The 12,441-nt window shown below is 47.3% G+C and overlaps 1 protein-coding gene across 1 annotated transcript in view; it reads left to right on the top strand.

Annotated features, from left to right (window-relative positions):
* Window positions 1-8,112: 8,112 nt before the first annotated feature.
* The window catches only part of T265_05437 (hypothetical protein), a gene marked incomplete at both ends in the record, with an annotated part of 28,115 nt that continues 23,786 nt past the window's right edge, over window positions 8,113-12,441 (top strand). Inside the window, 3 exons of the mRNA XM_009170444.1 lie at window positions 8,113-8,131; window positions 9,887-10,033; window positions 10,071-10,212. Of these exons, the coding sequence (XP_009168708.1) occupies window positions 8,113-8,131; window positions 9,887-10,033; window positions 10,071-10,212 (308 nt within the window). The remainder of the gene's footprint in view (window positions 8,132-9,886; window positions 10,034-10,070; window positions 10,213-12,441) is intronic.

The following is a 12,441-nucleotide window of genomic DNA, read 5'->3' on the forward strand; positions in this document are numbered from 1 at the left end:
AGGGCATGAGAACCACATGGGGCTTAATTTGTCTTCATTTCACGCTACCATTCCAAGTCCCTCGCATCCCATCCAAAAAGGATGCCTCGGAACTAAAAACAACGCTTCCTTCGGTAAACAGTGGTTGGGCCCATGTCAGACATGCCAACAATCACCTAAACCCGGTAAGTTTGATCTGCTGTTTTCAGACTTCCGTTGCATTACGCACCAAGTCTTTGCGTAATCGCTACAGCCACCAAGCTGGCTATGATACGGTAACCCCGGTGGTCAGTGGTTTGAAAACCTTGTGACTCTTCCATGGTTTGTGCGCATTCTTTTGCCAAGCTAAATAACAAGAGTGTTGAACTACATTTGCTTTCAGCCTCCTCAAAATGTGAAAGTTATAGTTTTACGCCTGGACTTAATGAGGCACATTATGACCACGTGAACAATCGTCACCACCATCCAACAATATTCTGTAATGATATTCACGGATTGATACACCGGATCGAGGCATTTGCCCAAGTTTCCCGGGTCGGTTTTGTTCTTTGGGATGGCCTTTTGAATGCTGCCAGCCCGCTCCAAGATTGCCTGTACGTCGGACGGGGAAGAAAGAGTAACTAGAAGTCCAAGGGTTCGCTTACTTCCCTCTTGGCGTAGCCATTCTGCGTGGAGTGATTGATCAGGCTTGCTGAGGATCGACTGTGCCAGCTTCGCTGGCGTGATTTTTCCGGAGAACGATCCCCAGATTATCAGCCTGTTTTCCCTTAGGCGTCTTTCCACTAGCGACGCTGTGGCGGTTTTTATAGCCGCGTCAGAAAGTTGTATGACTTTCTTCGCAGCCATGGGACCCGGTATGGACATCGCGAGGTATTGGTTCAGCGAGGAAAGTTCCTTGTCGACTTTCGCCCAGGTCGCTGCATTCTTAGCGCCTGAGTCCTCCAGTGCCTTCGAAAGACGCTCTAATTTCGCGTCGAGTATCCCGATTAAAGCGGAACACTGGCAGTGGTCTTTCGGCATCTGCACTGGGGATTGGGTACCGTTTCGGGGAACTCTCCTCTTCGCTGCGGTATGCATTGCACCCTTGACATAGAGGCAGCTGGCACAGACAAACGGGTCAGGAGAGTTGGCTAGTCGGCTTATTTGGTCGTCCTGTAAACCCGTGCATTTGAAATGCCACCAGGCCTTGCAGGCGTGGCATTGCATACCGCGTTTGACGTTCGACGGGCAGCCATTCCGCCCACATCTATTGTGGTCTACCAATGGCTGCGGAGGGCGATCGGTATGGATTGACGTCATGTTTCGGACTAGATGTAAAATAGGTGTGCGCAAAATATGAAGGGTTATCACTCAAATGTTTTGTTAGAGTAATAAAATTCAACAATTACTCGTGTGTACTCTGTGAATAGATTGAACAACGAAAAAAATTTTCACGAATTTGCACGAGGGAAAAACGAAACCGATTTCGAACGTACCGCGCGATGAGCCCGTGCCATAAAGTTTCACTCAATGGTGCAATCGATGTAATGTAGTTTTGTCATGTTGCAGAGCCGAAAATCGGTGGAGTAGAAAGAGAAGCACAAAACTACCTTGAAATTTTGGCTGACTGACCATCTGAACTGAGGTTTTTGTTTGGTTACACTAAATTAGTTAATGTTGTTTTGCGACGTTGGCAACCGTTGACACAACGCCTCGCCGCCATAGTGAGCGCCATAGCCACCGTATCTGTTGACGACTGTCTCCTGTCAACTAAGGTGGGGTTTTATTTTGTGATTAACCGGTTGCCATTCGCTATGCTGTGTTAAAAGTGTGTATGCTGTTCGTACTTAGACTGTGGTCTTGATATTCTTTGTTGATCGATGGACTTCGGATTATTAATTTTCTATAGATTATTTTGTATCATCGATCGGTTGGAGCTCCTCGAGTACCATCGTCACCCCATGACTTGAGCTTGTGCAGCCCATTCAGTAAAATTCAATCAATAAATTATTTTTTGTGGCCTAGACCTATTTGAACAGTCGGTTTTGTTCTGGCGTCTCTACCAAACAGTACGTTTGTACTTCGTTACCTACATTGGTACTGAACACGCTTGCCTTCCCGTCTCGAAGAGTGCAGTGTATAGAGTTCAGGTCTGCACACTGTAATATACGTATAATATTGTATCTGATGACTAGTGTAATGCTCAAGACGTAGTTTCGAATTTCAGGGGCAGGTAGTCTTCGAACAGGGACGAAATCGGGTGGTAGAGTTGTATCGCTGACAGCATGGAAATCAGCTGAAGTAACCACGGCAATCTGAGTGGCTCTGTTGGTGGTCGCGTATAGTGCGTGCGTTCTGGTCAGTTGCACGGTGATTACAAAGATCTGTGGGATGGAGTGAAAATCTGTCTGCAGCATCAGCGGGTCTAGTATGTCAGTGTGGCGCAGGTTTCGCCACCCATACGTCAGTCTGATGTTGTGTCGAAGAGTGCGGCACCCTCTGTAATAGCCACACCTACTGGGCCACTTTGGAAGTGGATACCGCTATCTGTCTGGTGAGGTGGTCCCTATTTGAGACAGGCAAACAAATTAAACAGGATCTTAGTGCACACGTCGTCTCCACCCAAAAACAGTTTGAGTGAAAATTTGCCAAAGCAAACAGCCTTGAGAAGTCTGCGCATTCCGTTTGATCCAAATTTGGCCCAATGATTTTGCGGCAAAAAGTCTTAACCAAACGGGCCAGAAGGCTGCTCTAGCGCCCTCTAAATACCTCATCAGTAGGCACTTACTACACCCGAAATTCAAACATAAGACTCAAGCACAGTACTTTAGAAAACCTCATCGTTGCATTCTAGATGCAGTCGACTGAACACATTTGGTGGCTCTCTAATTGCTCCTGTGGGTTTTTGCTGGGATTAGTCTCTTTAATTTTCGGGTTGAAGAATCCATAATTGATTCGATGCTCGTAGTCAGCCCAATGTGTTGCCCGGTGGAGCGTCTCACTAAGCTTTCACATCGTTCAAAATACAAAACTGTTTAGTTACAGCGTCGTGGACTCACATTAACTTACTGTCAACTGGGCAAAAGACCCTATCTTCGTTCAGCTGTAGCACCCTTTCGGTGACCAGCTGTCGTGCCACACGAGGGGGGCACGAGAGCTAGGATACTGCCAACTCGCCCAAGCCTAGACAGAGGAAGTCGAGAGGCAGAGGTCGGGTTCGAACCACGGACCTTCCGGTCAGTAAATCCGCGCTCTAACCACTTGGTCCAACTCGTCCCCTTCTATCTTACTGTGTGTTTATCCCACGAAGTTCAGATGCAACCGCACTAGTTGAGATTTTAACGTACACGTTGGAACTCAGCTTGTCAGTGATATGTTGGTACATTTACTTTGCAAAGTGTGACAGTAGTGACGGGTTTTTTCGCCAATTTTCTTCAGCAGTCTTGGATGTAGTCACCGTGGACGTCGTTGCGAAACCAATCTCATACCACTGGGTGACTAATCGAGTGGGTGACGTAGCCATACAGACCTAAGGTCTTGACTGCCTATTGTTCTCGATGCACCCGATGACTCAGATGATGCTCTCGTTGGATGTAGGTTTCAACCTGGTTTCTCCGGTATGCCTCAGAAACAATGATCGTGCCTAGCAATAGGTAAATTCGTGAACCACAAGTTGAAGCTTATTGTACAATGCATTACGTCCTGGTTCTGATTCACTGCTTGATGTGAGGCGCTTTTTCAAATGGGGTAGGTCAGAATCTAGTTGAACCGAGGCCCGTGTATGGACATAGGTATGGTGTAACCAAAAATTTCAAGATTTGGAGGGGGCAGTGCAGTCGGAAATGTACGGAACCGTTTCAATTAATCCGCAATATAGGGCCCAATGGAAACTTTTATTGATTTGCATATCTAATATGTACTGTGGCCAGCACTGAGAACACTCAACAGAACCTAAACGAGCGATGCAGTTAGGTCTCGCCACCCCCATTTGGAAAGTCAAACTATTATGCAAATGAGTATATTTCGCTACTCCCAACAGCTGTTTGCTTGGTCCTCTGACCATGTACCTATATCTGTCAATAAGCCCACCCGAAGCAAGCCATGATCTAGTAGTCTAGAATAGAATACTGTAGAATAGAACTATAGAATACTGTTCATGCCGTTCCACTTTGAGACCTCATCGAGCTGCTGGGTCAGCTTTCAGGATTACTGAAAACCATTGGTGGATCGTTTTGTTCGGCCGTTAGTTTTTGTGGTACTGCAACAATTCACTTTAATTTACAATTTATAAACCCTTTACCATAGGCAAATTGGTTCCATATGCTACAGTTTCGATGATCAGGAAGTGGGAGAGTATGGGACATACAACCAAGTCTTGGGGGTGATGTTCAGCTAGCTCGGGAAATGGGCGCTTGCGCCTTGAAGGCGATCGCTTTGATGCACGAGTGCTACTGAGAGCCATTGGAGTCCTTAATTAGGGAGGCGGTAGTTATCGACCCGATTCATTTCACTGGTTAGCGATTTCATACGTCGTTTCCAGGTCATACACTGTCCACCTCTCGGTCGCTTCTCCTCGATACAGGGCTGGGTGATAGGAGCTCCGCGATGTAGGCGGTCTTCTGACTTACGGAGTACATGTCCTAACCAGCGTAGCCTATGGACGCTTGAGTGATTCACCTACCGCGGGAGAGTTTCTTCTTCCTAGGACCATCTAGCGTACCTCAGCATTACTGATCCGGTGTTGCCACCAGACACGACCAGTTGTGCAGAGGCACTGATGGCCAAACACTAACATCTGTACGTCCTCTGCGCGTAGTGGTCAGGCCTCTGACCCACAAAGCAGTATGGACTGCACCGTGGACTGCCGTACAAACTCCGCTTTTGACGGACAGACTGATGTCACATCGGCATCTTAGGTGTTGGAGGTTGACAGGCGCTGCCCTGGCCTTCCAGAATCAAGAAGTAATCTCGATCTCAACTTCAGCCAGCACCGGAACTTTTACAACTGTCTAGGTAAATAAATTAACCACGTCGATCGGCTCGCTTACAAGCGTGAGGTGTGGGTTTGACCCCACCCAATCTGTAAGCAGCACTTTACATTTGGATGTATAAAGTGCACGCCAAACCATATGACAGAGTTATTTAATTGTTTAAAATGGTTTGCTTTTCTGAAGGATCTGAACCAAGGAGAGCGATATCGTCCGCATACTAAATGTCTGTGAACGAACGTCCCGAGAGTGTATCAGTCCCCAGGGTTTCACAGACAGGCAGAGAAATTTCAAGCAGTACGTCAGTAACAAAGTTGGAGGGCAAACTTGAAATAGGGCAACCTTGTTCAACACCATTGGACGTGAGGATCTCAGGGGATAGCACTGTATTCTCGGGGGTGCGATGGCTTGAGTGGTTAGAGCGCGAATGTACTGACCGGAAGGTCCGTGGTTCGAACACGACATATGCATCTCGACTTTCCCTGTTTAGGATTGGGCATCCTGACAGTATCTCAGCCCTCGTACTTCCTTCGTGTGGCTTGGTAGCTAAGCACCGGAAGGGTGTTACAGATGAACGATTTTTCACTATACTCTCACGTGCCCACGGTAGTTCACGTACAGTGCCCTCATAAGGGATATAAATTTGGCAGGGGCACCTTTGATCACCAGACACTGGCAAAGTTTTTAATGGTCGGCAGAGTAGAAAACAGCCTTCGTATCAAGATAAGCAACCAACGTAAGACCTCTAAAGGAGTGGCACTATTCAAGATTTTGTCTCAAGGTAAAGATATGGTCGATGCATACTCGGCTAGGGCGAAACTCAGCTTGACTCTCAGGTTAGAGCGGAATGTACTGACCGGAAGGTCCGTGGTTCGAACACGACATATGCATCTCGACTTTCCCTGTTTAGGATTGGGCATCCTGACAGTATCTCAGCCCTCGTACTTCCTTCGTGTGGCTTGGTAGCTAAGCACCGGAAGGGTGTTACAGATGAACGATTTTTCACTATACTCTCACGTGCCCACGGTAGTTCACGTACAGTGCCCTCATAAGGGATATAAATTTGGCAGGGGCACCTTTGATCACCAGACACTGGCAAAGTTTTTAATGGTCGGCAGAGTAGAAAACAGCCTTCGTATCAAGATAAGCAACCAACGTAAGACCTCTAAAGGAGTGGCACTATTCAAGATTTTGTCTCAAGGTAAAGATATGGTCGATGCATACTCGGCTAGGGCGAAACTCAGCTTGACTCTCACGGATCTCCTTCCACCCATAATTGATCATCCTCTTCAAAATAATGCCGGAGAGAACCTTGGATACGACGGATACCAGGTCGATGCCACGGTGTTTTTCGAAAGACATTCTTGCGCAGTTTTTGAAGACGGATGACAATCGGAGTGCTCTATGCGGTTGTTATTATGTTTTTGTTCCAAATCGTCTGCAGTGTGGTTGTCATTATCTTCATTTCACCCACCTCTGAAGAGTGCGGGCCGTGGGCCATCCGCGCGATGTGCCTTGTCGAGCTCGAGGATTGATATCACGTCGGGTTTCTGTTCTTCCAGTTGTTGTGCTTAGGGAGATCAGCTGAACTGTTCTCAGAAGTGCTCAGCACATCGCTCCAAACGAAATTTGAAGGAGTTAATTACCGTTCCTCTTTTTCGCTTATACTTATTTTCTTCTGACCAGTTGCTCAGATCGGCTTTTGAATGCAGCGCATAAGAGTTGGCGGTGTCTAACGCCATCAACGAACTCTTAACGAGGTAATTAGAAGATGGGTATTTGTGTGTGCAGCAGGTACTTCAATCGCGGAAAACATCCAGCACCATCGGCTAAGATGGCTCGACCATGTTCTACGCATGCCGAAACACCATATACCGAGACGTGTTTTTCTCCAAGCTCTGTGAGTTGGACAACGTATGACTTAGCAGAAGGTTGTGAAAGAGATAACGAGGATTTTGAGTTTTGTTGGTAATGTATACCTTCCATAATGGGGTCCCCGAGGCCCCCCTTTATGCTTGGCTGTATGTATTGCAACAAATGACAGCTGATCGATGTCACTGACGTTCGTGCTGTCAATTTCTTTCCAGATCGTCTCATTGAGCGCTTGGAGGTGTAGGTACCTGGGAATGCCTGACAAAGGTCAGCAATAGGTCTCCTCCCCCCAACCCTTTTCTCTGCAGTCTAAGACTTAAAATATAATGAGGTGAACCTTATGCTTGTCAGGCAGTGAAGCAGCACTATCTACACTGATGTTGCTGCCTCTGATAAGGATCACCTGTGTAATGCAGAGAGCTACTACGGGACTGGGTGAGGTCAAAGCTGGACCTCATGCTTGATGACACGGTTGAGGCAATAGATGATTTTTTTGCATCTGGGCGACCATACCACTCTCGTTGACCTAGCCATTTTCCATTCGGATCGGAAAAGCGAAAACCCCTGTGGCACAGACGTGATGTCTGTTTATGTGTCAAGTGCTCAAGCTGGCGATGCTGCAGTCAGAAAGCTGGCCGCTGCGCGCTGTGGATGTTGCCGTAGGAGCACTACCCTAGTCTTGTGGGAATATTGGATGGGCAAGGCTGAAGTAGGTCGAATGGTTTTCGGAAGAAATGACTTGTCCACGATAGGTCAACTGCTCACTGCATAGGCTGTGCTGGCTTGGTCACGTGCTACACATGTCGGTTGAACGACCCCCTTGTAACCCTTTTTCGTACCGCCATTCGGACAGCAGAAAGAACCAGAATGGGTAGACCTGGTAACAAAGTGTGGAAGCAATTACAGGCAAACTGAGCTGCGCTGACCATTGCCTTAGCCCTGGATAAGGATCTCGAGATGGACACGCCAATGGCTATAGACATAGACTGAGATGACCTGTCGCGCACCCAATGGCCCGCGTGCGTCCAAGCTGTTGACTTCAGTGGATAGCTTTCCCTTCCGATATCCTCCATGAAAAATCCACTGACGCTTCTGGACTCACGCCTCAGTCTAATAAGCTACTGCCTCCAATGCGTAGTTATTATCGGTATATACTCAGATCGTCGGCAAGCGGAACTGTGGTCGCTATGGCCACTGTGAAACGTACATGGCTTTTGCAACTCAGGACGTCGGTTTTGGTGATGTTCATTGAGTTGTGTTGAACCCCTGATGTGGAATACGTCCCTGATCGGCAATGTTTTTCTCCAAGCTCTGTGAGTTGGACAACGTATGACTTAGCAGAAGGTTGTGAAAGAGATAACGAGGATTTTGAGTTTTGTTGGTAATGTATACCTTCCATAATGGGGTCCCCGAGGCCCCCCTTTATGCTTGGCTGTATGTATTGCAACAAATGACAGCTGATCGATGTCACTGACGTTCGTGCTGTCAATTTCTTTCCAGATCGTCTCATTGAGCGCTTGGAGGTGTAGGTACCTGGGAATGCCTGACAAAGGTCAGCAATAGGTCTCCTCCCCCCAACCCTTTTCTCTGCAGTCTAAGACTTAAAATATAATGAGGTGAACCTTATGCTTGTCAGGCAGTGAAGCAGCACTATCTACACTGATGTTGCTGCCTCTGATAAGGATCACCTGTGTAATGCAGAGAGCTACTACGGGACTGGGTGAGGTCAAAGCTGGACCTCATGCTTGATGACACGGTTGAGGCAATAGATGATTTTTTTGCATCTGGGCGACCATACCACTCTCGTTGACCTAGCCATTTTCCATTCGGATCGGAAAAGCGAAAACCCCTGTGGCACAGACGTGATGTCTGTTTATGTGTCAAGTGCTCAAGCTGGCGATGCTGCAGTCAGAAAGCTGGCCGCTGCGCGCTGTGGATGTTGCCGTAGGAGCACTACCCTAGTCTTGTGGGAATATTGGATGGGCAAGGCTGAAGTAGGTCGAATGGTTTTCGGAAGAAATGACTTGTCCACGATAGGTCAACTGCTCACTGCATAGGCTGTGCTGGCTTGGTCACGTGCTACACATGTCGGTTGAACGACCCCCTTGTAACCCTTTTTCGTACCGCCATTCGGACAGCAGAAAGAACCAGAATGGGTAGACCTGGTAACAAAGTGTGGAAGCAATTACAGGCAAACTGAGCTGCGCTGACCATTGCCTTAGCCCTGGATAAGGATCTCGAGATGGACACGCCAATGGCTATAGACATAGACTGAGATGACCTGTCGCGCACCCAATGGCCCGCGTGCGTCCAAGCTGTTGACTTCAGTGGATAGCTTTCCCTTCCGATATCCTCCATGAAAAATCCACTGACGCTTCTGGACTCACGCCTCAGTCTAATAAGCTACTGCCTCCAATGCGTAGTTATTATCGGTATATACTCAGATCGTCGGCAAGCGGAACTGTGGTCGCTATGGCCACTGTGAAACGTACATGGCTTTTGCAACTCAGGACGTCGGTTTTGGTGATGTTCATTGAGTTGTGTTGAACCCCTGATGTGGAATACGTCCCTGATCGGCAAGCAGTTCTATTATACTGCTCGCAATCCAATGCTTAGACGTTGTTAGTTGCGTCTTTCTCCGAATCAGTGTCCCACTTGTTGCAGTTTGGCGCTAAAGTTAGCTCAGTGGTTAGCTGTGGTTCGAATCCAGCTTCAGCCTCTCGATTTCTCTTGTCTAGGCTTCGTCAAAGTGGCCGTATCCCAGCCTTCGTGCCTCCTTCCCTTGATATGGCAGAGTCGGCTTATCACGAGAGTCATGGCTCAGCAGAACTAAATAACACATGTATTTGGTTGTTTCTTTCTCTAGTGAGCCCGTTCTTCGAAGAGTTGTTTTCTCGGCTGAGTTTGCATCAGAGGTGGGGGCCAGTATACTGACATCACGTGCTCATCTTGGCCCTGAATACAGAAGAGTGTAGTCGTAGTTAGTTTACCAAGCTAGTTTCATTTGCTTCTGCGGCAGGATTTATACTCTGGTTGTTGGCTTTGTGACTGATTTCTACCCTTTCCAGGTCGTTTGGGTCTACGTTTGGCTTTTGGAGATATGCAGTCTGCCTCCGGGCCGACTGCTACGGTGGTTCAAGTCTCTCCCAAAGGTCACGGGACCACTCCAACCATCATACAGCAGAACGGTCAACACGTTCTAGTTGGGAAGCTTGGTTCGTTTAATATTACCCCTAACATCTTTCCATCCAGCTACTAGTACCAGTCGTCCAGCCACGGGTACAACGGAACTCAACGCGCTGCAGTCGAATAATCAGGCCATATATCCCGCGCATTATATTGAAACCATCGCAGAGCAGACGATTTATGCAGCAAATGGAGAAAACGGACATGTGTAAGCGTTCCTTAACATTGTATCTTAACGTGCATTCGATTCCCATCTGTCGCACATACGCCCTAGTGGTTTTAGATCTCAACCACGGTTTGCTCCATGTACCGTCGATTTGACAGTATTCAGCTTAGACACTGACATCTTTAGACCATCTTTGATTTTTACCATGTTTAGTAAAGTAACCTCAATAAGAGCAACATCTGTACACGGATTGAGTTGCTGAGTTGTGACCGGTTTTTCCTCAGAGAAGCTTCTTTCTGCGTCGAACGCCATGAAAAAGCTGTTTTTGGACTTGAGTCTCACGCAGCGAAATCATGCCTCACAATTTGTCAAGGCCGTATCGCTTCAATATTCCAGCCACTTTTCAGCGTTAAACAAGGAAACTAGGTGAATTCGATCACCGTCTTTCAGGTGGTATATGGCTTACGCCGTCCCTTGAGGAGATAATGCCGTCCAACTTTCAGAAGCCATATGTTTCCCACTCAATATCATTTTTGCTCACAGACAAACATTAAAATATAAAACTCACGGGTACTTCTTTCCTTCTTCTCATGCAATTATGAAAGCCCATAGGGCAAACTCTGTGTATTGAACTGCAACATTATGTCGGTCCATCTTATCTGTCATTCTATCCTCTGTCGCTCTTTTTGAGACTCCAATTCTCCAATCTGGTAACCTCTACCAGGCTTCCGCCCTGGGTTATGATGCTACCGACTTTAATCCATTTTGGCTTAAGTTCAACTCTCCCCGTTGCAGCAAATATTTATTGATCCTCTGCCGGTGATGCGTCCTCTTTATCCTCCTTCAACTTTAAACAGTTGTGTTGAACTATGAACTGAACCTTTTCCGAAAGTTTCCGGAATGATTCCCGTTTCCTTCCTATACGGGTTCTGCGAGGCCGAGTTCTTTCCCATCACCATCTTCCTACTCACTCTGTCTACTCTCCTTATTGCGTTTTGGACTACGGCGCAGATACTGAACAACCCCTTGGTCACTTTTTTAACTTCTCATCCATCAGATTACGCTGCGACATCCTCCGGCACGTAGTTTCTTCGTGCCTTTGTGCTGCCAGGTTTTCCCGCTCACTTTTCCTCCCAATATTTTCATCCGAAGTGGGAAGGCGAGAGCGGCCTTTGTGAAGCTGCATCACCTGTGGCGCAGGTGTGGCGTCGGTTTATCTGTCAAGTGATCGAGTTTACAATGCTGCAATGCTCTCCATATTGTTATATAGGTCATAAATCTGGCCGCTGCGCACTAAGGATGTTGTGAATCTTTCAGCGCTTAACCACCGCTGTCTTAAGAGCACTGCCCTAGTCTTGTGAGAACATTGGATGGGCAAGGCTGAAGTAGGTCGAATGGTTTTCGGAAGAAATGATTTGTCCACGATAGGTGAATTGATCACACTGGCGCTGGCTTGGTCACATGCTCTGTATGTCCGTTGAACGACTTTTTGTAGCCATTTTCGGACAGCAGAAAGAACCAGAGTGGATAGACTTGGTTACAAAGTATGGAAGGCGGGTTAACTATCGAAACCCCGAAGCTGCAATCGACGCCTCAGGTGTCACAAATTTTGCTCGTGTTCACTCTCTCCAATGCCTTACACATTTGGGATTCCGAACTTCCTGCATGCATGGAAGAATTAAGATCTTTACTTAATTTTTGATCCCCTTATCCCCTTAACCACGTGCCAGTTTACCTGTCCTCCATGACTCCCTTTTGCTAACTGGTTCCTCGAGGGCTGCTCGCTTTTTCCTGTCCACTCAACACATCCAAACCACTTTATGTGAGATATTCCCCATTTTTCCGTAACGGTGTCCCTGGAATTTCATTTCAAAGACCCTTCGTCTTATCGAATCGTCGCCGGATAGGTCAGCGGTTAAGGCGCAGAACTAGTGAACAGAAGGTTCGTGGCTCGATTTTTTGACCTGAACAACCTGATAGTATCTGTCTTCGTCCTCTCTTCAGGTTGCAGGGCAGCTAAGCGCCAAATGGATGCCAAGAGCTCTTGAGTCAGCTTTGGACGAACAACTTCCTTGATATCGAATGTAACTTCATCTTTAGCCACCAACTAATGTGGCTTCAGACTCTACTGTTCCACGAGTGATGCGTTAGTCAAAGTCAGTCATTTGGTAGAGACGAATGTTGGTAATTGATCAGGTGGCTGTTGATCTGTTCGCCGAGCTTGGCAATTGACTTGCAAACGTTTCGTCACCATTCGAGGAGACATCTTCA

Source organism: Opisthorchis viverrini, assembly GCF_000715545.1.
Source record: "Opisthorchis viverrini unplaced genomic scaffold opera_v5_103, whole genome shotgun sequence".
NCBI lineage: Eukaryota > Metazoa > Platyhelminthes > Trematoda > Opisthorchiida > Opisthorchiidae > Opisthorchis > Opisthorchis viverrini.